Here is a 24048-nt window from a genome sequence, read left to right on the forward strand (position 1 = left end):
CATAAATTTATTTTTATTGTACAGATGATGATTAATTTGATTTGTCATAAAATCACATGTTAAGTGGCAAGAGAAACCCCATAATTCTAGTATTTTAAGATGTGACAAATCAAATCTGGTTCATTAATTTTCATGATTTTGCAGACTTCAATCATCTCTTCTCTAATCCTTTAACTTTTCTAAATACCTAATTAATTTAAGTCTCAATTATAAAGAAAATAAAACTTCAAAAAAGAATAATAATATCACCCTGACTACATCAGTTCATTGAGAATTAGAAAAATGAATTTTTTTATGCTTTGCTTAGAATTAGAAGAGAATTAAATGTTAATCTGCCTGTGATAATTAAAACTGTGTTATCTTTGGGAAGTCACTCTATTTGACACTCATTTCCCCATATGTAAAATGAGAATAATTCCTGTGATACCTACCTTATTGAACTGCTGTAAAGTTCAAATGTGGTAAAGTATATAAAGTACTCTTATACTGAAATTGCTATATAAAAGTCAGCTGTTATTAGTGTAAATATAGAAAATCACCCTGTGGGCAGTATATAGTAAAGGCAACCTCTAAAGAAAGGCATTTGTAAAAATTACCCAATCATAGGTTTAGAGTTATGAGGTTATCTATATTTACAGTTTATCTAGTCATCTGGACAAAACCCCTAAAATATTTCTTTAACACTCATATTTTTTCAGCTCATATAGAAATTATATTTCATATTCGGTCACAGTTAAAGAACACCCATAAATGAAACCTAATCAGTTAACCAAGCTCTGTTCTGGTTGACACTAAATTGAATTCTCAAATAGGGACAGTGATAACATATTGCTCACATTCACTAAAAGACTTTACCTAGATTTTCATGAATTCAACAAGTATTGCATTCTATTATATTCTGAACACAGTACTAAATACTATGAAAGACAAAAAGAAAGACAAAGTTCTACCTTTTGTTGAGATAAAACTATGATGTATCACAATGCAAAATGATATATTATTATACAAAGATGCAGACAGTAGGTACTATGGGAGTACAAAGAAGAAAAAGATCAGTATGGTCTATATAGAAAGAGAAAGTTTAAGGGAGCAGGTGGAAAATAGTATGAGAAGGAGGAGAAGGACTCTCAAAGGTGGTAGTGCTGAGGACCATAAAAGGTCTATAAAGTTCCTTTACCAGTAAGAGAAATATTGAAATGATAATTCACTTTGAGACTTAGCTACTTTGATCAATAAAATGATGGAAGACTCATGATGAATGGACTTACAATGAAAAAATGTTATTCACCTCTAGAAAGAGGACACCAAATGCAAATTGAAGTACTTTTGATTTTTGTGGTTTTAATTATTTTTTGTTTTAATATACTTTATTTCATTAAATATTTCCCAGTTACATATTTTAAAGTTTTAACATTAATTTTTTAAAAACTTTTGTGAATTCCCTCTCTCTCTCTCTCTCTCTCTCTTCCTTGAAAAGGCAAGCAATTTGATAAATCTTGCAAAACATTTCCAAATTAGCTATGTTGCAAAAGACCCCCCCCAAAAAAAACCCAGATAAAGAAAGTAAAAAAAGTCTTCTTCAATCTTCATTTAGATTCTCTCAGTTCTTTCATCATAAGTCCTTTGGAATGGGCTTGGATCATTATATTGCTAAGAATAACTAAGTCATTCACAGATTAATATCATACAGTATTGATTGTAGTGTTCTTCTGGTTCTGCTCACTTCACTTTGTATTAATTCATGTAAGTCTTCCCAGGTTTTTCCAAAACCATACCATTCTTCACATTTTATAGCACAGTAGTATTCCATATGCAAATCATATGCAAAGCTTTTGACATTTGATAAAGGTAAAAGATCTTTCACTACCACATGGCCTACTCCCTTACAACTTCTCCCATTACTCACCATCATCCAACCAAAGTCTAGGCACAAATTCTTTCCCCTGCAATTATATATTAAAAAAAAAGTTATCAAGTCTAAAGAAGAAGAAGAAATATTAATGCTATGCTAGAGCCTACACCATTGGAGCATATGAGAAATACATTGCTAAAGAAGATTTGGATTATCATGGGAAATGGGGAATATGGAGTTAGGAAGACTATAGAACTGAGAGTAAGAAAGTCCTAGATTCAAATACACTTCTCATAATTTATAAATTGTGTGACAGAAGGCAGACTGAATAGACTTAATCCAGGTGCTCTGCCATGTAGAAAAAACAATTATAAGTACTGGAACTGGAAGGGATCTTGGAGACTACCTAATTCATCCTCCTCCTTTATAGATGAGGAAAAGAAGACCTGGAGATGGGCATGATTTTCTCAAGATCACATTGCTAGCAAGCATCAGAAAAAGAATTTGAACCTGGGTCTTCTGACTTTTAATTCCATGTTTTTCCCCCACTCTTTTTGGTTCATCTTTCCGGACTGATCAAATGTTTGAACACAATCTGGATTGTGCCTGAACTCAAACAATCCACAAATAAGGTTATATGTTTAAATATAAATAAATAAATGAATCTCTAGGGAGCATTAGAAAGCTTTTAGGGAATTCACCTCTGTCAAAATAAGAGGTCCTGGAAAACCTAAGAAAAGAAGAGCCAGGAAGTTTTCTCTTTTTTCCCTATCCTTCCTCCCCATCCCCCTTCCCTGTTCCCAGTCTCTTGCTCAATTTTCTCCTAAACCTTAATCTATGTATGGCATATCCAATTTTTTCTCTGATTATCCTGCAGCAGGGAAACTGGGTTAAATGTTTAAGTTTCTGAGAGTTCATCTGCAAGCAGAGTAAACAAAGGAAGTTGAGATGTCAACAAAACCAAAATGGAAAAGACTTAAATGCTAAAAGTTCTTATTGAGTGTCTATAGAGATGGCAACAAAACAAGTACTTAATTGGAGTAGTTGCCACTAACACACTTAAAAATGATAGGTTTTCTTACCTCTTCCTTTCCTGTGGGCACTCTACCATCCCATGATAATAGCCTCTATGGTCTTCTACAAGATTTCTAAATCCTGGATATTTTCACTGGCTTCCTTTATGTCCCAGATAAAATCCTACCTTCTGCAAATAGCCTTTCTTGATCCCCATTAATGCTAGTATTCTCTCTCTGGTCATTGTCATCAATTTATTCTTTGTCTAGGATATCTTATTTGTACAAAGTTGTTTTCATGTTGTCTTTCCCTTGAGACCATAAGCATCATGAAGGCAGAGATTTTTTCCCCCTTCTTTATATCCTCAGTGTGCTTAGCACAGTGAATGACACCTATTTGTTGTTGTTGATCAGTCATGTCTCACCTCTTCATGACCCAATTTGGGGCATTCTTGGCAAAGATACTGGAGTGTTTTGCTTTTTCCTTCTCTAGATCATTTTACATATGAGAAAACTGAGGCAAAGAAGGTGAAATAACTTGTCCAGGATCACATAGCTAGTAAGTATCTGAGATCAAATTTCAGCTCAGGCCTTCTGGACCAGATCTGGTGCTCTATCTACTACCACCTAGCTGTCCCCATACTAAGGCACATTTAAGCCCTTAACAAATCCTGTTGATTTGACTTGACAAGCCCAGTTTGGATAACAGAATCTTTCCAAAGGACATTGACTATATGGGGGGGGGGGGCAATAAACTGGTCTTGTGATATGAAGACAATAATCTATTTATTTGGCTTTGTAAATTACAGGTTGGTGATCACCCTATTGTCTGTGATGTGCTCAGAGAGTTGGCAAGGGACAGAAGTCAGTGCCTTCATGAACTGTCAAAAGAAGGAAAGAACAATTCTGAAAATGAGCAACCTACATCAGGTATGAAGCAAACCATCGTTCATTTAGCCAGGTCATTGACTCCATGGACATCTTTCTCATCAAGTAATCCATCTTGTTATCTTAGAGGATGCAATTGAATAATCTATGCCAAAGAAGCTGTTCATAAAGGCTGTGTAGGTGCAACCTCAGTTTTTCTCATAATAAAACTTCTGTAAAAATATTCCCACTAAGTTGATGATTTCAGAAGGGGGAAAAAAAAAGAGAAAGGTGATAGATCTTCCATCTCCCATATCTACTTCCCTGTAATCGTCATTTCAGCCAATGCTGTTTGTTGAAACTACAAAAAGATGGGGGCAACTAGGTGGCGCAGTGGATAGAGCACCTGCCCTGGAGTCAGGAGGACCTGAGTTCAAGTCCAGTCTCAGACACTTAATAATTACCTAGCTATGTGACTATGCGCAAGTCACTTAACCCCACTGCCTTGCAAAAACAAAAAGAAAAAAGAAAGAAAGAATAATCGGTCTTAATGCATGCCCCCATTGAAATATATGCAAACTATATTGCTAGAGCAAGAGTCAGCTTGGGTAGTCATGGGAGACTGTTGTGGTATGAAGAATTGGATAGAATTCTGGACACGTAGTCAAGATTAAAATCTCACTTTTGATGCTAGCAGTGTGGTCATGGACAAATAATTTAATTTCTCTGATCATTAATTTCTTTATCTGGAAAATGGGAAGAATAATTACCCTCAAAGTATTGTAAAACTCAAGTAGAATCTATGTAATGTACCTTACAAACTTGAAATTGCTAGCACCCCCAACCCAGTTACTTTGTATTTAATTTTTTATATAATTATATATGAATCGGTTTCTTCCCTTACAAAATGTAAGCTCTTTGGGGCAGCTAGATGGCGCAGTGGATTTTGTATTGGATCTGGAGTCAGTAGTACCTGAGTTCAAATTCGACCTCAAACACTTAATAATTACCTAGCTATGTGACCTTCAGCAAGCCCCTTAACCCCATTGCCTTGCAAAAAATATATATAAACTCTTTGAGGTCAGGGACTTTTTTATTTGTCTTATCCACCCCAGCACTTAGCACAAAGCCTCATATGTCAGCACAAATGTCAACTATTGTTGTTACTACTTCTATTATATTGTTGACTACTGATAATCCAAAAATAATTCTTTGACACTTAGTGTCTGTTCGATAATGGGTAAGTCACTTCATCACTTTGAGTGTCATTTTTTTATCTGCAAAATGAGGATAAGATTACTGTACCTACTTTAAAAAGATGTCACAAAGTTCAAATGAGTCAATGCATGTAAAGTGCTTTGGAAATTTTAAAGCATTTTGAAAGTTCTGGTTAATATTAGTTGGAAAAATCTAGCATTGTGAGTTTGGGGTGGGGCATATCAAACAGGGAGAAGGAATACAATGACAAGTATTCTAGACCTATTCTACTCACTCCCAGACTCTGTTATCATATCCTCAAGAGATTTCCAAATTTATGAAAGCTATCTGAGCCCCAAACCTTCCTAGGAAAAAAAAATAACCTGAGGGAGTGATAGCGACAGAAATAAAAATCCGGTTGTTTTTCTTGCTCTCCAGATGTAACACAGCAAAAGAAGTAAATGTCCACTGTCACCCAAAGTAGTTGGTATCGTGAAATTTTGTTCTTTAGCATAGAATAAATGACTAAACCACTCAGAACCAGACCATGTGGAGGGGATGGGGAGTTGAGAGAAAGAGGGATGCTACTGGGGAAGATTGGGGGGGGGTTAATGTTTGAATTCCAGAAAAGTCACAGGAAGTCCTGATTGTGGAGCTGTCACTGAACCTAGGCAAACTTATCACAAATAAAAAATTAACTCTTCTCCTATTCTAGGTTGTTTAGTTTTGCCCAAGGCCTTTCTCCTTTTTTTGTGAACTTTTCAGGGTCACCCTAATAATTACTTAGCTGGCTATGCTAGGCAATTTATAACAGTGCCACAGAGCAAACACAGGAAGCCTTCTCAGTCCTTTTACCCCCTCCGGTTCAGAGTGCATAATTCAATCCAATTCAAGTCAACAGACATCTTTTGTGACTTAGTAATGTACTGTCCTAGGTGCTAGGGACACACAATAGAAGAGGGTATAGTTCCTACTTTCAAGAATCTTACAGTAAAGATTATCAGACTGCCTTCTAAGGGAGGGGAGGGGGAGGGAAGGGAGGTTGAGGGAAAAATTGTAAAATTCAAAACATTACAAAAAAAGATAGGTAGAAACTACTGTTTTATATAATTGGAAAACAAATAATTTATTATATTTATATTTAAAAAAAGAATCTTACTATAGTTAACAATGACATTGTAAAAAGTAGTTAGGCAATCCAATGGATAGAAAACTGGACTTAAGTCAGGCAAACTTGCCTCAGACCCTCACTAGCTTTTTCATATTGAGCAACTCACTTAATTTTGCTCAGCTTCAATTTCCTCATCTGTAAAATGGGATAATGATAGCATCCTATCTCACAAGGCTATTGTAAGAATCAAGGGAGGTTACACATAGTTGCAAACTTTAAAGTTAAACTATAAACTCTAAAAGTTAACTATAAATAATTATTTTAATTATCATTGTTATTATTAAAGATTTCACACATTAACTCACTTGGGTCTTCCAATAACCTTATGAGGAAGGTACAATAAAGGCTATTCTTATTTTATAACTGAAGGAAATTAAGACATTTGTTCTTGGTCATGTGCTAAGTGTTGCTAAGGGATGGAGACAAAATTTGAACCAATGTCTCTCCTGATCCCAAGTCTGTCACCTTAACCCCTGCCTTTAATAGGAGAGATAGCAAGTAAACAATAACATGCAAAAACAAGTTAGAAAATAGTCAACACACTGAAGAAGTCCAGACAGAATGGTATGTAGCACCAGAGCTGAACTTTGAAAGAAGGAAAGGATTTCAGTAAGTTAGAGGTTAAAAGTTAGTTGTAAGGGGCAGCTAGGTGGCATAGTGGATAAAGCACCAGCCTTGGAGTCAGGAGTACCTGGGTTCAAATCTGGTCTCAGACACTTAATAATTACCTAGCTGTGTGGCCTTGGGCAAGCCACTTAACCCCATTTGTCTTGCAAAAACCTAAGGAAAAAAAAAGATTAGCAAGATTAAAAGCATGGAGTAAGGAGAAAACAGGGTGTGAATGGGGAATGGAAAAAATAGTACTTTTTGACAAGAAAGGAAAGTCTATAACAGGTAATGATGGTGGTGGTAATTGTCCTTCTTTCTCAAAAAGGACCTAAATGACATCACTATGTATCATAAGTTACAGTGTGTTTGAATGTGGCAGATCAAATCAATATAAGCTTAGAATGCTCCACCACAAGTTGGGCATAAATTGACCATGGGAACATTTGGAGTGGATTCTCTAAATTTGAGCCTCTCTAATTTCTTTTCAGGAAGGACAGATAAAATTGGAGCCAGACTAATGTCGGGCTAATGTTCTATTGTAGGCAATGCAGAGAATGCAGTGATTCTAGGTTAAATTTTATTTATTTTATTTTTAGTTTATGAAATAAAACAAGAATTTCCCTAATAGTTGAAAAAATGATTGCACATGAAACTATAAATATTGCTATTCCTTTTAATTAAATAACAAATGTTATTATGCAAATATCTTTTTTGTTTTTTCTTCCTCCCCCCAACCTAGAGATAGCTACTAAAATTATGTATATATATATATATATATATATATATATATATATATAGTCTGTATATATTTATTATGTAGATGTAAATGTATATGTATATGAAAAATTCATGTGAAGATATCTAGTAGCAGATGGAAAGGTTAAACTGAGGTTTGGATTGTCTGATGGGGTTAAAGATATAGATTTGGGAGTCATCAGTATTGAGGGTCATGATAACAGGTAAAATGAATAAGATTATAAGGTAGTATAAAGATGAAAGAGAACAAAAAAAGGATAAAAAAACAAAGCCTTGAGAAACTTATAAGTGGGAGGAAGAAGAGAGTCAGTTAAGAAAATTGAAACAGGTCAGTCAGATGGGTAAGAGGAGAATCTGCAAAATCCAGTGTCACAAGAATGAAAGAGGAAAGCTTCGAGAGGAAAAGACTTGTCCCAGTGTTCAATACATCAGGAAAGTCAAGGACAATGAAGACTGAAGAAAGTCTCAATGGGAGAGTGGTTGCTAATCTAACCCTATAGTACAGGGTGTGGCCTTGAGCAAAGGCAGATTATAAAAAATGAGGAATGAGCCCAAGGTGAGAAAGTTGATGCAGTGACTCTAGATTACTTTTAAAAAAAGAATTTTGACAATGAGGAGGAGAAGAATATTTAATGATACCTGAGAGAGGGTAAAAAAAAAGTCATAGGCAACTATTTTTTTTAAAATCAATGGATACCTTTATAGGTAAAGTAATAGACACTAGAATGGCAAATTAAACAGGGAGGAAGAAAAAGGAATGATGAATGAAACAAGGAGAAGACAGGAAGGATAGGATCAAAGGAATAGATGAATAAATTAGTTTTGGCAAGGAGGGACAGCTTTATCCTCTGAGTCCTTGAGAAAGAGAAGAGGCTGGGAAGAGTCATTTAGAGGGTTCAAAGTGTGGAGAAATGGAGTTAAGGGAGGTCATATCAAATGGCCTTCATCTTTTTTTAATAAGTAGGAGGATGAGAGTCTTCTGCTCAGAGTAGAGATGAAATTGGTTATAAAAGGAAGAGTGCCTATAATAGCAATATATTATATACAATATAACAATCTAAATATTCAATATAATCCATACTCCACATAGCACAGGTCTGGTCATGACCCTATCATATTCAAGGAACACCAATGGATCCCTCTTGCTTCTTAGTCAAGATTTCTTAATCTTTTTTGTGTCTCAGACCCTTTTGTTTGTATGATGAAACCTATATACTCCTCAGAAAAATATTTTTAAATTTATAAAACAAAATTCATAGTATCACAATTATGTTGAAATATACTTATAAAATAGTTTTTAAAGTTCACAGACCCCAAATTAAGGACCTTTGACTCAGATTAAAAAAATATATAAACTCCTATGCTTGACTTTTAAAAACTTTTACAAGGTGAGTTCAGCCTACTGTTTCCCTTTACAAACTATACATTTTAGCTAAACTAACCTGTTCAGTGTTCTTAAACATAATAGTTTATCTCCTCTCTCTGAGATTTGACATGGGTTATTCTTTTTCAGAGAGCTCAGCTCGCAGACCACCTATAAGCTTAACCGGAGCTTCTCAGTTGTTAGTGTGGTCTTTTCAAAAACTACTTCCACTATATTTTATTGTGTAATTTTTATGTGTATCCAGGTTTTCCCCCAAGAGAATATAAATTTCTTCAAAGCAGGAGCTCCTTAACTTTTGTCTTTTGTGTTCCCAGTGAGGAGACCAGTACATAACATGTAGGACTTCCATAGATTAACTGAATCATCCAATTAGACTGGTCACATTAAGCCAAAGGCATCCTGAAAGTTTAAGTGAAGAAAACAGGATGGTAGAGGTTACCTAGGGTTGGGGATTCATAAAACATAAATTTTAAAGGAAAAAAAAAAGAGAAAATTCCCAAGACACTAAAATAGTTGCTCATTGCTTCAAATAGAAAAGAAAACAAAAGCAGAATGGGGTGGTAGATGGACTGGCAAAATAGGGGATGATCAAGAGACTCAAGATCATAGTGAAAAGGAAGAGCAGGTTCTTGAGGAATGAGAGATTGGTAGAGGTGGGAGAAGTAAACTACTTGACTTTGAATTTCTCTTTGAAAGAAAATGTCCTTAGGTGGCACAATGAATAGCACACCAGCCCTGGAGTCAGGAGGACCTGAGTTCAAATTCAACCTCAGACACTTAATAATTACCACTTAATAATTACCTGGCTGTGTGATACTGGGCAAGTACCTTAATCCTCCATTACTTTGCAAAAAAACTAAAAGAAAGAGAATGTCTTCCATTCCCTTAATCTGGAGTTGTTTTGCTGTACTAGAGCAGAAATCATTCAGGTACAACTAAAAACTAGTACAATTGGGAATTTTTACTTTATTTTGTTTTTAAACACAGTTCTTTCAAACCTTTTCATCCCTTCTCAAGTCTCCCCTAGTTCCCTCACCCCTATCTTCTCAGCTCAAATACTTGCTTTATATTTTAGAGGGAAAAAAATAGACAATTTGGCATGAGTTCCCTCTTCTTTCTTCCTCCTCATCTCATGTCACTCAGATACTTTCTGTCACTATCTCCTCCTTCATCTCTGGCTCACACAAAGGTGCTCTTATTTCTTTCCTTTACCTGTACAAGCTATCCCATTCTATTCTGTCTCCTCTGATAGACTGCTCTTCTGTCATCTCCACTCTATCATCTCAATTTCTTCCTGTCTACCAGCTCCTCTCCTACTGCCTAAAAAGATGCTCATATCTCCCTCCATCCCCCAAAAAAACCCAAACCCAACACCCTTAACTTGATCCTTCCATCCTCAATACCCCTATATCTCTTCTGCCTTTTTGTTGCAGTACTCTTTGAGAAGGCAGACTACAATAGTTGCCATCACTCCCTCCCCTCTCACTTTATCTTCTAACATCCTAGTTCCATGGAAGTTACCAATAATTTCCTAATTTCAAAACCCAAAGTTCTTTTCTCAGCCCTCATTCTTCTTGACCTTCCTGGAAACTTTGGCACTGTTTGTTGATTGCCCTCTTCTCTTTGATGGTGGCTTCTTTCTAGTTTTGGGGACAATACTCTCTTTTTGGTTCTCCTCCTACCTATCTGATTACTCCTTAGTCTCCTTTGTTGGATCCTTATCTAAATCATGCCCTCTAACTATAGGTTTCTCATAGGGTCCATCTTAGACCCTCTTCTCTTCTCTTCTTCCTTTAGTTTACTTCACTTGATGATCTCATCAGCTCCCTTGAATTTAATTATTGCCAGTGCTGATGATTTTCCACTCTATTTATTCTGCCTTAACCTTTCTCCTGAGTTCCAGTCTTGCCTCTCCAAATGCTTTTCAGACATCCCTAACTGGATGCCTCCTAAGCATCTTAAACTCAGCATATCTTAAACAGAACTCCCCCCAAGACCCACCCCCCTTTCAACTTCCCTTTTACTGCCAAGGGGAAGAAACTGAAGTTCAATAAGATTAAATGATTTGGCCTGGGTAAGATTACTGATAGGTAACTGAGCCTATCCTTGAACCTTTGTCTTCAGCATCTTGCTAACCCTTATGGATTAGACTAATGGACCTTAAGAAGTAGGACCTGCTCCATATTATCTTTTTTTTCCCATTATTATCTTTTATCAGGAAAGGGAGGATGAGCCAAAGTAGACCCACCCAGAGAATTTATCCCTTGAGTCCAGCTTAATTTCTAGGGATATCATCTGCCAGGCAAGTAGAGTGTTTGACTGATTTGTGGCAAAGGAAGCAAGTGAACAGTGAACCAGGAACCAAAGGGAAGATCACAGGGTCATAGTTTCAGCTCTGTCAGAGACCTTATAGGCTATTTAGTTTTCATTTTACAGATAAGGAAACTAAGACCCAAGAGATTGAGTCTAGTTCAAGATTACAAAAGAACCAGAATTCAAACCTGCATCCTCTGACTCCAGATTCAGAACCCAAAGTCCCTTTGTGAGTTATGGGAGAGCCTTGCTCACTGCGACAACACCCCTACAAAAAGACTGATGACTGCTAAGCAAGATGAGGATAAAGGAGGGAAAGCCGAGAAGGCAAACTGGAACCTTTCCCCCTGGGTCTACTTGGAAAGATAAGGCAGGCACTGGGTACCCTGATGGAAACTGGGGCAGGGAGTGATTTATCATGTTGGCATAACCTCCCAGGATAGTTCATGCTTCACCCTTTCCTGCTCCACATGTCACTTAGGCTTGATATATTTCTCCACAAATATTTTAAGCCCAGTACCCAATGATCCCTGGTTTCATTTTATAAATAACAAACATGAAAAAGTTGAGTTTGGGGAAAAATTGGATAATAAGACAGTCTATGACCCTTCTCCTTCCTTTCATCATTCCTCAAGTTCAGCAAATTCAATTCAATTAAATCTAATTAGCAGTTATTAAGCACCTACCTCAGCTAGTGTTTGGGATGAAAAAAACTAGTAATAATAATAAAACAGCATTTATATATAGAGATTTAAAACTTGCAAATGATTTTTCTATGTTATCTCATTTGATTCTCACAACATAAACTAAAACATTCTCATTTCAGGGTGAAGGGTGGAGGAATAAAATATGGCATAAAATGTGCATAGATGAGTAAACATAAAGTATATACAAATTGTTGTTAGTTGTCCTTCTATGAAGACATAGTGATGTCTTGACTTACATGTGAACTGATTTAAGCAAAATAGAATGTCACAAAGTATTCAACCTCACCTTCTCCTCCAGAGTCATCAAAGTATTGTGGCAAAACATAAGTCAAGGTGACTGATGATGTCCCAGGATGCAATGGATGACTTTTCTAAATTAAAATCTTCCCCAAGATGGTGGAATAAAGACAGGGACTCATCTGAGCTGTCCCCCAAAACTTTTCTAAATGCTTTTAAATAATAACTCTAAACAAATTCTAGAATAGCAGAACCCATACAAAGAAGGACTGCAACAATTTTCCAACCCAAGGCAACCTATAAAGTCAGCAGGATGAGAGAGGATCACAGTTTAGCACAGGCAAAGCAGATCTGGTCTCAACCCCCCCCCCCCCATGCCCCCAATAAGAGACAGATCAAGATCTTACTGTCACAATGGAGGAGTGAAGTTGTTCTGGAAGTAAAAATTAACAGGACTTCACAAATGCTTGGATGGGGGCTGTAGGTGTGTGGAAAATTGTGAGTCTAAGTAGCTGAAAGGATGATGGTACCACTAACAGAATTAGGAAAGGTAGGAAGTAAGAAGGGGTAAGAGGGAAAATAATAATTCTGTTTTGGACATTGTGACATATGAAGAGTTTTAGAGACATAGCTTCTGAGTATTTAATCAATTTTATTATGACTAGAAGATAATTAATAAAATGATGATCATTTGTTTTTCTCTCATAAACCAAAGACCTCCCCCTTTAACCAATTAACACTGGTTAACAGTCATTGAGGGGATGGGCATATTTATGAGGAGGTGGGCAAAAAAGTCATCAACTCCTCCTGATAAGAAGTAACCCAGTCAAGGTCAGCTAGATGACATAGTGGATAGAGTCAAGAGGATGGGAATTCAAATCTAGCCTCAGACACTTGCCCATACTAGCTATGACCTTGGGCAAGTCACTTAACCCTGACTGCCTCACATCCAGGACTATCTCCAGTCATCCTAATTCATATCTGGACCCAACTGGCTCTGGAGGAAAAAGTGAATCTGGTGACTTAGCAAAGCACCCCGTCACTCAAATTCAATTCATGTGCTTGTCAAGGGATCACCTCCCCTGATGTCATGGTCTACTTTGAAAATGTCTGAGTTCAAGTCTGGCCTCAGACACTTAATAATTACCTAGTGGTGTGACCTTGGGCAAATTACTTAACTCCCCCCCCCCATTGCCTTGCAAAAACAAAAAAAAAATATAAAAAGAAAATGAAGGACAATTAAAAGTAAAAAAAACATCAATGCAATCATGAGACTCAGCTGCCTCCAGCAATCTGGACAAAAGAATTCATCTTTACCTAGACCCTGCTGATTGGCTTTTCTCCTTCATAAACTGGGTCAACCTAATTTTTTCTCCCTCATAAGATGGGTCACGCTAAATTCTAATGGAGACTGCAGAGTCAACAGCTTATTTCCTAAGAGCAAGATTTAGATTGGATTTTCTTTGTGAGGTTTTCTAATTAGGTGAGGTCCCACTCAAGTGCAAAAACCAGGTGCCTTGAGGATTTGGACAAACTCATCTATCATTAATTAACCTTCGGAGACTGGCTGAATAATCTCTGGAATTTATCTCTGAATGAAAAATAGAAAGGGAAACCTTAAGTGAATATGTCCTGTAGGATTGGAGTTCAGCACAGAAATAGGACTGGATATAGAGTTTAGGAATCATCAGATTAGGAATGACAGTTGAACTTACAAGAAATGCTCATCATGTATATATAGGAAAAAAAGATGGCCCATGAGATTCTGCCAAGTATTCAGTCTTCTAATAGCCAATCTGAGAGCCATGATACTGGAAATGGGTCCATGGTTATGTCTTTCCCAACTGAACAAAGGTTGACAGTGAAGCCTCTTCTTCCTCTTAGTCTCATCATCAGAATTAGGTGACCAGATCTGTGATATAACTTAAGAAGCTTAGTGAAAAGTACTGGAAAGATGGCAGAATTTAGTCAAAGTTCCTGGGTTCAAATTTTGACTCTGTCTTTGCAACTTTAGCAATCATTTCATCTCTCAAGGTCTCTGTTTCCTGACTTGTAAGAATGAAGAGAGGTTAATGATGGTGATGATCAAAAAAAAGAATATCATGGAAGCATTTATATATGCACAGAAAAGAATGAGGCTTAAAAGAGGCAAACAGGACAGCTTTGAAAAGAGCATGTTAAATATATTATGTATCTTTTAAAATGCATGTATTAGAAACATGTAATTATATAAACATCATTTTCCTGTTTTATATATACATATATGTATATATGAAAATGTTTGTCAAGGTAAAAATAATAAAAAAATTTATTTTAAAAACATATGAAGAGGATGGATTAGATTCCTTCAGGTTCTAAATCTATCATCCCAAGACTCGTCTTTCTCCTTTCCCCAACCAAAAGCAAAACATAACTCTACCAATAAATAAATACTCATTTCTTTGAGTCTTGAAAACTTTTAATTCTTCCAAAACCCTTTAAAGTGAAAAATGCCCCTGCGAGATATTTGGGTTCTCAAAAGTTAATAGAGAGTATGCTTCAGTAGATCTTACTAAGTTAAAAAGCTATGCAGTGTGGCTGTTGTAAGGACCAGTCTAGCATGTAAATTGGAAGAGGTTTTTTGACAGAAAAGGATGACCACTAAGTGGTGCATCTTTTCACCAGAGAGCTGTAGCAACTCAATAAGATGGAGAAAGGCTGCCACCTGCAGGTACAATAAGAACCTACAGGGACTAATAGAACCTACACAAAAAGATCTCAAATAGAAATATTGAAATAAAAGGGGGAAAGTGGGGTAAGTGCTATAGACTAAGACCTATGGGATTAACTTAGATACCCTGAGTTCAAATCCGGCCTCAGTCACTTAATAATTACCTAGCTGTGTGGGCTTGGGCAAGCCACTTATAACCCCATTTGCCTTGCAAAAACCTAAAAAAAATAGTCTCTCCCCTCAAGGAGCTTACATTCTAATAAATGAAAACAACACATATAGGATGGGGTGGCACACTGTGATCTTTAATGTGACAGAGATAGTGATCAGTGCTAGATTTGATTGTAGTTCTAAAACTGGAACCACTGAACTGGAAGGGAAATGACAAGATTGCTGGTGAATAAAGCAAGGTATGGGAATTGGATCTACCTGAAAATAGTGGTCTAGATGTGGTAATCATCAGTCAGGACAACTTGACCCCAAGGTACAAGTCCTGGAAAAGAAAGAGTAAATATCTCCAGGGTATGATCTCTGGGACTGGTGATAAGACAACTGACTTGGCTATCAAGATGAAGGTCAAGGAAAATATCAGAGACTAGACTTTCACCCAAGTTTTTCCCATTCTGAGACCAGTTATCCTTCCACCATGCCAGGATATTCCTTTGACTCTTTTTGCAGATAAAAAAACAAAAACAAAAAAAACAAAAACTAAGGCATGGAGAAGCCAAAGAACTTACTCAAGTTTATATGAGAAGAGAATGCTTTTGGCCTCTTCAACAATGGGATATCTTGGAGAAATATTTCTGAATGGTGCACATGAGAACAGGTGTTGCTTATGTCATTTCTCAAGTCCCAAAACATGAGTTAATTCTTGAAGGAAAGTAAACTGAGAGAGTTAGACCCGGAGCTGAGGACGCCGACTCATGAGGAGCCGGAAGCTTGCAGACGGGGTGCGCTCTTCAGCACGCCTAAAGAGCAAAAACTACCCAGCAACCAGAGCTGCCTCAGCTCAAGAAGTTGATGTTCCAAAATCTACAAAAACAGTATGTTTGGCTTCATTACACAAAGCAACTGAGAGACGGACGTCCAAGACACTCAAATATGAAAAAGATAGTTTCATCAAGTCAGAATTACAAGAACTAACAACCAAAAAGGAAAAAACTTCTTTACCAAAGGCGGTATCTGAAACCTCAAGTGAGAATAATCCTTTGGAGTATGCTGAACACAAAGCATTGCCACCAAGTAATGAAGCCAATACTTCCAATGAGAATGGTCTTTCTCATCACAGCCACTCCCTAGATGTGGCTAACAGTTGCTTAGCAAAGACTGAAAATGACTTGGCCCTCCCCAAATATAAAGAAAATCTGGTAGAGGAAGATGTGTATAAGCGTGGCATTGTGCTGCTAGGGGAATCCGGGTCAGAGACAACAGATTCCCAGAAGACACCATCCCACATAGATAGTAGCATCTTTTTAGATGAGGATAGCAATCAGCCAATGCCAGTGAATCGGTTCTTTGGAAATGTAGAGCTCATGCAAGACCTTCCACCGGTTTCTCCACCTTGTCCTTCAGTGAGCAGACGGGAATTCAGAAAAATGCACTTCAGAGACAAAGATGATGATGATGATGATGATGATGCAGAAATGTAGATATTTAATAAAACATTATAAAATTATATCTTTATTTTTTATACATTAAGGACAGTTACCAGTGTCATGCTATTACAAATGATCCTAGTTGCCACATGTCAGTATCAATATCAAATCTATCCCCATGGGAATTTTCTTGCTTGAAAAGTTAAGCTAAGGTAATTTTGCTACTCCTAGTTGATGTTTCTAAAGCCATTGTGGGAAACTCATTGGGGTAAACTTGGAGATTATGAAGTTCCAATTTTTTTTTTCCTTTGGGGGATGATTAGCAGAAAATTTTGCATTGCTTTGTTCTTTACCATGGCAGCTCCAACTACCTGAGACAACTATACCTTCTAGTAAAGTAGGTATGTTATTTTTTGTAATAAATTATGCTTTGAATAAGCTCAGGTGGGGCTAAGAAAAGTGGCACATTTATAATTATAAAAATGGCATCTAAAATGTTTTTAAATGTATAAGCAAGCTTCTGTTCTACTACCAACCCTGACTATTTGATGATTACTACAGTTTTACCTAATAAATTCATCTGCGAGCGAATTTTGTACTATTGTTGTTTCCATGTATGTTCAGATTAGAGGTTTCTCATAGATATTTTAAGTTAAGTTGGCAAAGGAAGGCTTTAACACTAGGAAGTTTTTTGTTGTTTTTTTACAGTTTTAAGCAGCTTTATTTTTGTCCTTAAGTGGACATTACTATTTGTTCCAGAAATATTTGCTCCATTAATGGAGGGAGCATTACTTGACTTAAAGAGCAAGTACTTGATTCTTTCTCCTTCGGGTTTGACTAGTGTTAAGACTCCTGTGCCCATTAAACAGCCTCAAACAAGGAGATTGGAATAAAAGTAGATCTCCACTTAAAATAGTTCTATTTACTTTTCAAAATGGAGGAGACTTTTTTTCTTTTTGTCCATTATATCTTTGTATAAGTTGTTACAAGTGAAAAAATAATAAATTATGTTGAATATACTCTATAATTACTTCCCAAACTTCATTTGTAGAGTAGTTTGATAGCAAGTTAAAATGAAGAGAAATTTTTCAACTTCATCTCATGCAGTTCAACATATTTGCCCTTGTTGACTTATTTTTTTCCTCAGCAGTCAGTTTCTTTTTAATTTGATCATTTTCCCATTAGGAGATGTGATCTTCACTTACTCCAAATAATTTTTTGATTTATTGGTCAGTGAACTACAATATATTTAATAACTTAGACATGTTGCTTATAATCCATTCATGTTATGAAAGCTTGAAAAAATAATTTACAGTTTGAGATTACTGCATGAACTTGACTATTAATCATAACACTTCTCACTGGTGGTAATTGAGTTGCCTCAGAATTTTAGAATTTTGTTTGCTCTATTAGTTTCTATGTTCTTTTTAAAAAATCAGAATGTTACCTACCAGTACTGCTCATTGTTATTGCTTGTGTTCCAATAAAAATTTATATTGGAAAAAAAAAGTAAACTGCACTTGTGTTAAACTCAGCTGGCCTGAGCCAGTGGGCCACCTCAGTTAAAAAAAAAGCTATCAGAAAATTTTTGAATGATATCTATATTTCTGAAAAAGGTACAGTGAAGCAAACTGATGAATAAATTGGAAAAGAAATCAAAGTGACTTGGGAAGTCAATACTTATAAAATGCCAAAAATTACATACTTTTTTATTTTTAAAAAAAGAGCATGGACTTTGCAAGTCCTTTTCAGGATGAAAATATCCATTATTTGATGAGTAAGTTTCCACAAAACTTGTCAATAGTTGGGAATAAAATCTAGTTCTCTTGCCTCCCCAATTCAGGGTACTTTCTACTACCCATTACTTTATATCATGGAAGGATGCAACAGTGATTTTGTTGGCAGCATGTGACTTCATGTTTTCAAGTCTGGATGATTCTGTGACTATATACAGAGCATATACATAATTATTTGTCTACAAAGTGTCCCTCTCCTACTTCTCACCCCACTGCTTCCACATATGTCATTAATCTTCCTTGGAGTTTGGCCCAGTGACAAAGGAGTCTGGGATTCTACTTGACTGCTGGAGGAAGCTGTCCCTTAGTTGAATGGCATCAGCCCCTGAACTCTAGCACCGTAACATTCATGTTCAAGATCTACGTACATTATACAAGGACTCATTTTCTCATGGGCAGGAGTATTTGTTTCTGTTTTGTTTCAAGGCCCAGAAATGTCTGAGAAACCCAGCCCAGGATCTATTCTAGGCTGAAATGTAAGCTGCATTATAAATAAAGTTTCCTGACATGCAAAACCCTAAGTTTAGGGGAAGAGGAAATGGGGGCTGGTATTATCTTTAAGTGATCTTAGATTTGGAAGCAATTCTATCTCTATACAACAGTCTCCCTATAAATGGGGAGATCTCAAGGCAAAAAACTGCCCTTGCATGCAGTCTTTGCATAACCCTTTGCTGAGGAAACTGGTTCACATCTAGGTCATCTTGCCAGGGAGAAAAATAGCTTTAAGAAAAAATAGTTCAGACCAACAAGGGAGTTTTCATTACTTTTCATTCTTTGTATACGTGTATATATAAATAATGACCACAGTCACACCCTGTGCTTCTATGGGGGGAGGGGAGGGGGAAATAAGGTTAGATGGGGGGAGTGTGTATAAAAAATAGAGGATATTATCTCTGTTAAGGAATTCATAGAAAAGGCTCATTGTATAGTAATAGGAGGAAGAGGAGAAAGAAAAAAGAGAGAGATAGAGAGGAAGGAGGGAAGGAAGAATAAGAAAGAAAAGTAAAGAAGGAACAAAGAAAGAAGGAAAAAAGAAAGAAGGAAAGAAGGGAAAAATAAGAAAGAATGAAAGAAAGAAGGAACAAAAGATTGAAAGAAAGAAAGGAAGGAAGGAGCTAGTAATGAAGAGACATTGGTTTTTGTCACTACAGTCTCTGGTCACATCTGCCTTTTCAATCACATCACATTGTGCTTAAACTTTCAATATTGTTTTCAAATGAAATGTCATTATGCTAAATCCTTCCCATTCTCTGGGTTAACATTCATTTATTAACTGTCTACTGTTTGCTAAGGACCAGCACCATACTAGGTATTGGAACTATAAAGGACAAGGAGTCATCCTAGTTGATGCCTTCAACTCTCTCCTGAATTATTGCAATGGCTTCCTAATTGGTCTCCCTACTTCCCTCCCTCTTCCCTCTCCAATCTACCTTCTATTTATCTTTATTGTCCAGTCATTTTTCAGTTGTGTCAGACTTTTCATATCCCCATGGGTTTTCTTGGCAAAGATACTGGAATAGTTTGTCTTTTCTTTCTCCAGTTCATTTTACAATTGAGAAAACTGAAACAAACAGGATTGTGACTTTAATCTCCCTCCATATAATTGCCAACTTGATATTCTAAAGCATGCATCATCTCACTGCTCAGGAAGCTTCAGTGAGTCCCTCTTATCCTTGTTTGCTACTTAAAGCCTTTCACAATCTAGATCCAGCCTGGCTTCAGCTTTAATTCATATCACTCTCTCTTCTCTCTTTGCCCCAATATACTTGACATTCCAGTTAAACTGGCCACATGTCTTTCTCTTCACATGAAATTCCATCTCCCACTTACTAGCCTTTTGTGACTGATCTTTTAGAAAAAAATAAAAACTTTTTTATTATATCACTTCTTCAATCAATAAATTATGGTGGTTTCCTATCAACTCTAGGTCTGTTTGGCATTTATAATCTGATTCCCCTCTCCTAGCTTTAGTTTTCCAATCTTTTTATACTTTGCACTTCCTCACATACTCATTCTTCTAGTAACCCTCCCCAAACAAAATGCTCCATCTCCCCTGTCCCAAGAATTAATACTGTCTACCCCCATGTCTAGAATGTTTTCCCTCTTCATCTCCACTTCCTGGCATCCCTGACTTCTTCGAGTCTCAATTAAAATTCTGCCTTCTATAGGATTCCTTTCCTTAATCTCTCCTAATTTTAGTGCCTTTCCCTCTATTAAGTATTTATTATTGATCCTATATAGAGCTTATTTGTATGTAGTTGTTCACATGTTGTCTCCCCCCATTAGATTGTGAACTCCTTGAGGGTAGGTACCATCTTATAACTTTTTGTATCCTTAGAATTTAGTACAGTGCCTGAGAGAACAAGGACTTAATACTTAGTGACTGATAGACTAATCTCTATTTACCCTCTCAGAGAGCAATTCCTTATAAGGAACAATTAAAGAGAAGAAAAATCAGTTCAGGCAAACCAATAAACATGGAAAAAAGACTCATATTATATGTAGCATTCCAAATCCCTAGTCCTTGACCTATGAAAAAAAAGCAGAGGGAAATGGTTGATCATGTCTTCTCCTTGGGGCCAAGCTTGATCATTTCATATCCATCACCTTGTCTTTTAATAGATTATTCTACATGACTAGAATCCTCATCCTCTTCACATCTTCTTAGGATCCCCAGCTCCCTTCAAGGCTCAGCTCCCATGACATCTCCTCCATGATACCTTTCCTTATTGCCCCAGTTCCATCATGAAAAGACAGAAAGAAAGAAAGACAGACAAAAAGAAAGAAAGAAAGAAAGAAAGAAAGAAAGAAAGAAAGAAAGAAAGAAAGAAAGAAAGGAAGGAAGAAAGAAAGAGAAAAGGACAATGTTATTTTCCCATCCCTAGTACCTATCACAATGACTTCCACAGAGAAGACAGAGCTTTTAATTGAATTATAATTTAATAAGGAACATGAAATTTGCACACAAAAAAATAATATAGCAAATGATTAAATTTATTTTTTACATCAAAATGCATTGCATCACAATGCATTATATAATATTATATCTTCAGTTTTGTCATTTGTGCTTGAATAGTGTTTCTGCTATTTTCTTGCTATACCTTGGGAAAGAAAGTTGTTTTATTTCTCTGGTCCTGTAAAATAAAACAATTGGATTAGATGATCTCCCAAGGTCCTGCTCTCATATTCGGTGATTCTGAATCAAAAACTTCTACCCTGTCAGGGGCTAATTTGATAATGTGTGTCTATTAGCAATTCATTTAACCATTCAAAGCCTCAGTGACCTCATCAGGAAATAAGCAGGGATAATAATAACTGTACTACTTTTTCCAGTGGGTTACAAGGAAAGTACTCACCAACTCTAAATGTTAAAGAAATGTGAGCTTTTTATTCTTGACATGATAGAATGTATGCAAACCTGAAGATAAACCTGAAGATGCCTAACAATAGTTATTCATTGCTGCTGTTGCTTTTTTTTTTTTTTAAGGAGAATTGCCCAAAAGAACAAATTAATGAAGTGAACTTTGGTCCTTTTAGAAAGCTAACACTTCTCTTTCTAGTCTGCCCAACACCATAGAATGGGAACTTGGAGATTTCCCAGGATATTCACTTGACCACCCACAACCTCTTGCTTGACCATGTTGGAGGCAGAAAATGTGTATTTTTGAGATGATTAGTTAAGATCTCAGGGGATAGTTTATGGTTGTAGATCAGAGGTTTTTTTTTTTGTTTTTTTTTTTTTGTTTAGTACTAACTGACATGTACAAGAATAGAAACTGTCTCCTTGGCCTTCCTGGCACCATGCTCTGTTCAAAGAGCTAACTGGCACGGAAACAAATGACCAGGGCAAACAAAGTATCAAGACTGAAAGGAGATAGAATAGAGGAGTAAGTAAATTTGGATGGGAGGAATGAAGCATCCCCATCTGGAGGAAAGCTCCTTTGCCTTTTTCATTCATACTAGACCTGTTTTCTGTCTTTATCAAAAAGTGGCCTTCTAGGATCTTGTTCCCATACCCCCTTTTTCTTTTTTAAATTAAATTTGTATTCATGTTGCTTTTATGTCACCTCTGTTTTCCAATCTGGATCTTCAGACCCCTTTTCAGAATGACTACTCTATTGACCTCCAGTTCTGACTAAAAATTCTCCTTTTTTTTTGTTTGTTTTTGCTAGGCAATGGGGTTAAGCAGCTTGCCCAAGGTCACACAGCTAGGTAATTTTTTTTTTATTTAATATGTATTCTCATTTTGTACAAATAATTTTTTTCACATTAATAAAATATTCTTGTTTAAGAATAAACAAATAGCCCCTCCCCCCATAAATATAGACTCGCTTGAGCAATAAAGGGGAGAGAAAAAATTAAAATTAAAAAATAATAATAGTAATAATTGTAGGTATGGCCAGGTGACGCAATGAACAGAGCACCAGCCCTGGAGCCATGAGCACCCGAGCCCACATCCGGCCCATACACCCAACAATCACCCAGCCATGTGACATGCAAGCAACCCAAACCCCACTGCCCTGCAAAAACCAAAAAAAAAAAGAAAAAAAAGACCTAAAATAACATAAAATAGTAATAGGGGTGGCTGGATGGCGGACAGAGCATTGGCCCTTGAGCCAAGAGCACCCGGGTTCAAATCTGGCCTCAGACACCCAACGATCACCCTGCTATGCGGCCCCAGGCAGGCCACCCAGCCCCATTTGCCCTGCACCCCCTCCCAAATAATAACAATAAAAAATGTGCTTGAGTCTTTGTTCCAACACCAACAACTCTGTTGCGGGTGGATCACATTCTTTATGATAAGTCCATGGCAAAAGTTACTTCCATATTTTTCCACCGTTGCCAGCTAGGTAATTATTAAGTGTCTGAGGTCAGCTTTGAATTCAGGTTTTCCTGACTCCAGGGCCTGTGTTCTATCCACTGTGCCACCTAGCTGCCCCTAAAATCCTACTTCTTAATGAAAGTTTTCCTTCAAACTCTATTCCTTCTAGTGCCTTCCCTTTGTCAATTGTTTGCTATTCACTATATATATATATATATATATATAGAGAGAGAGAGAGAGAGAGAGAGCTGACTTTGTATATATAATATATATATGTAATATATATATATATATATATATATATATATATATATATATATGTATTTGCTTGACTATTATTAGATTGTAAGTTTCTTGAGGGTAGGGTCTGTCTTTTGCTCCATTTTGAATTCCCAGTTCTTAGTTCAGTGACTGGAACATATTAGGCCTGTAATAACTGCTTATTAAATTGAATCAAATGACATCCCCTATAATGAAGAATAAAAACAGGGAGGGAAAGTTCAGATAAACATCAAAATCATTTAATGGGGGGGTGGCTAGTTGGTACAGTGGATAGAGCACCGGCCTTGGGGTCGGGAGTACCTGAGTACAAATCCAGCCTCAGACACTTAATAATTACCTATCTTTGTGGCCTTAGGCAAACCACTTAACCCCATTGCCTTGCAAAAACCTAAAGGAAAAAAATCATTTAATGTTATGTGCAGTTTTTCTTATCATAGTTATTTACCTTGGCAAAGAAGGGAGGGAGGAGTCTCTTCATATCGCTCTCCAGGTCAAGTTTGGGTCTGTGGTTTTGTTACTCTTCTTTCCATTTAAATTGTTATAGTCATTATACATATAATTTTCCTGAATCTACTTACTTCACGTTGTATTAGTTTATATGCTTCCTTTTCCTTTATTCTTCATATTCATAATTTCCTACAGCACAGTAATATTCTATTTATCAATAAATAACAATTTTTCCCATTCCTCAGATGATGGACATCTAATTTATTGCCAGTTCTTTGCTACTAGTTAAG

General features: G+C 36.5%; 1 protein-coding gene and 1 pseudogene across 2 annotated transcripts in view; both read left to right on the top strand.

The window, feature by feature from the left end:
• Nucleotides 1-24048, top strand: part of SCTR (secretin receptor) — an 81964-nt gene that overhangs the window by 10796 nt on the left and 47120 nt on the right. For both annotated transcript variants that reach the window (XM_074214996.1, XM_074214995.1), the window contains exon 2: nt 3675-3795. In XM_074214996.1, the coding sequence (XP_074071097.1) occupies nt 3675-3795 (121 nt within the window). The remainder of the gene's footprint in view (nt 1-3674; nt 3796-24048) is intronic.
• LOC141507390 (UPF0688 protein C1orf174 pseudogene) lies at nt 10982-17288 on the top strand (annotated as a pseudogene).

The sequence above is a fragment of the Macrotis lagotis genome, chromosome 1 (genome assembly GCF_037893015.1).
Source record: "Macrotis lagotis isolate mMagLag1 chromosome 1, bilby.v1.9.chrom.fasta, whole genome shotgun sequence".
NCBI classification, from domain to species: domain Eukaryota; kingdom Metazoa; phylum Chordata; class Mammalia; order Peramelemorphia; family Peramelidae; genus Macrotis; species Macrotis lagotis.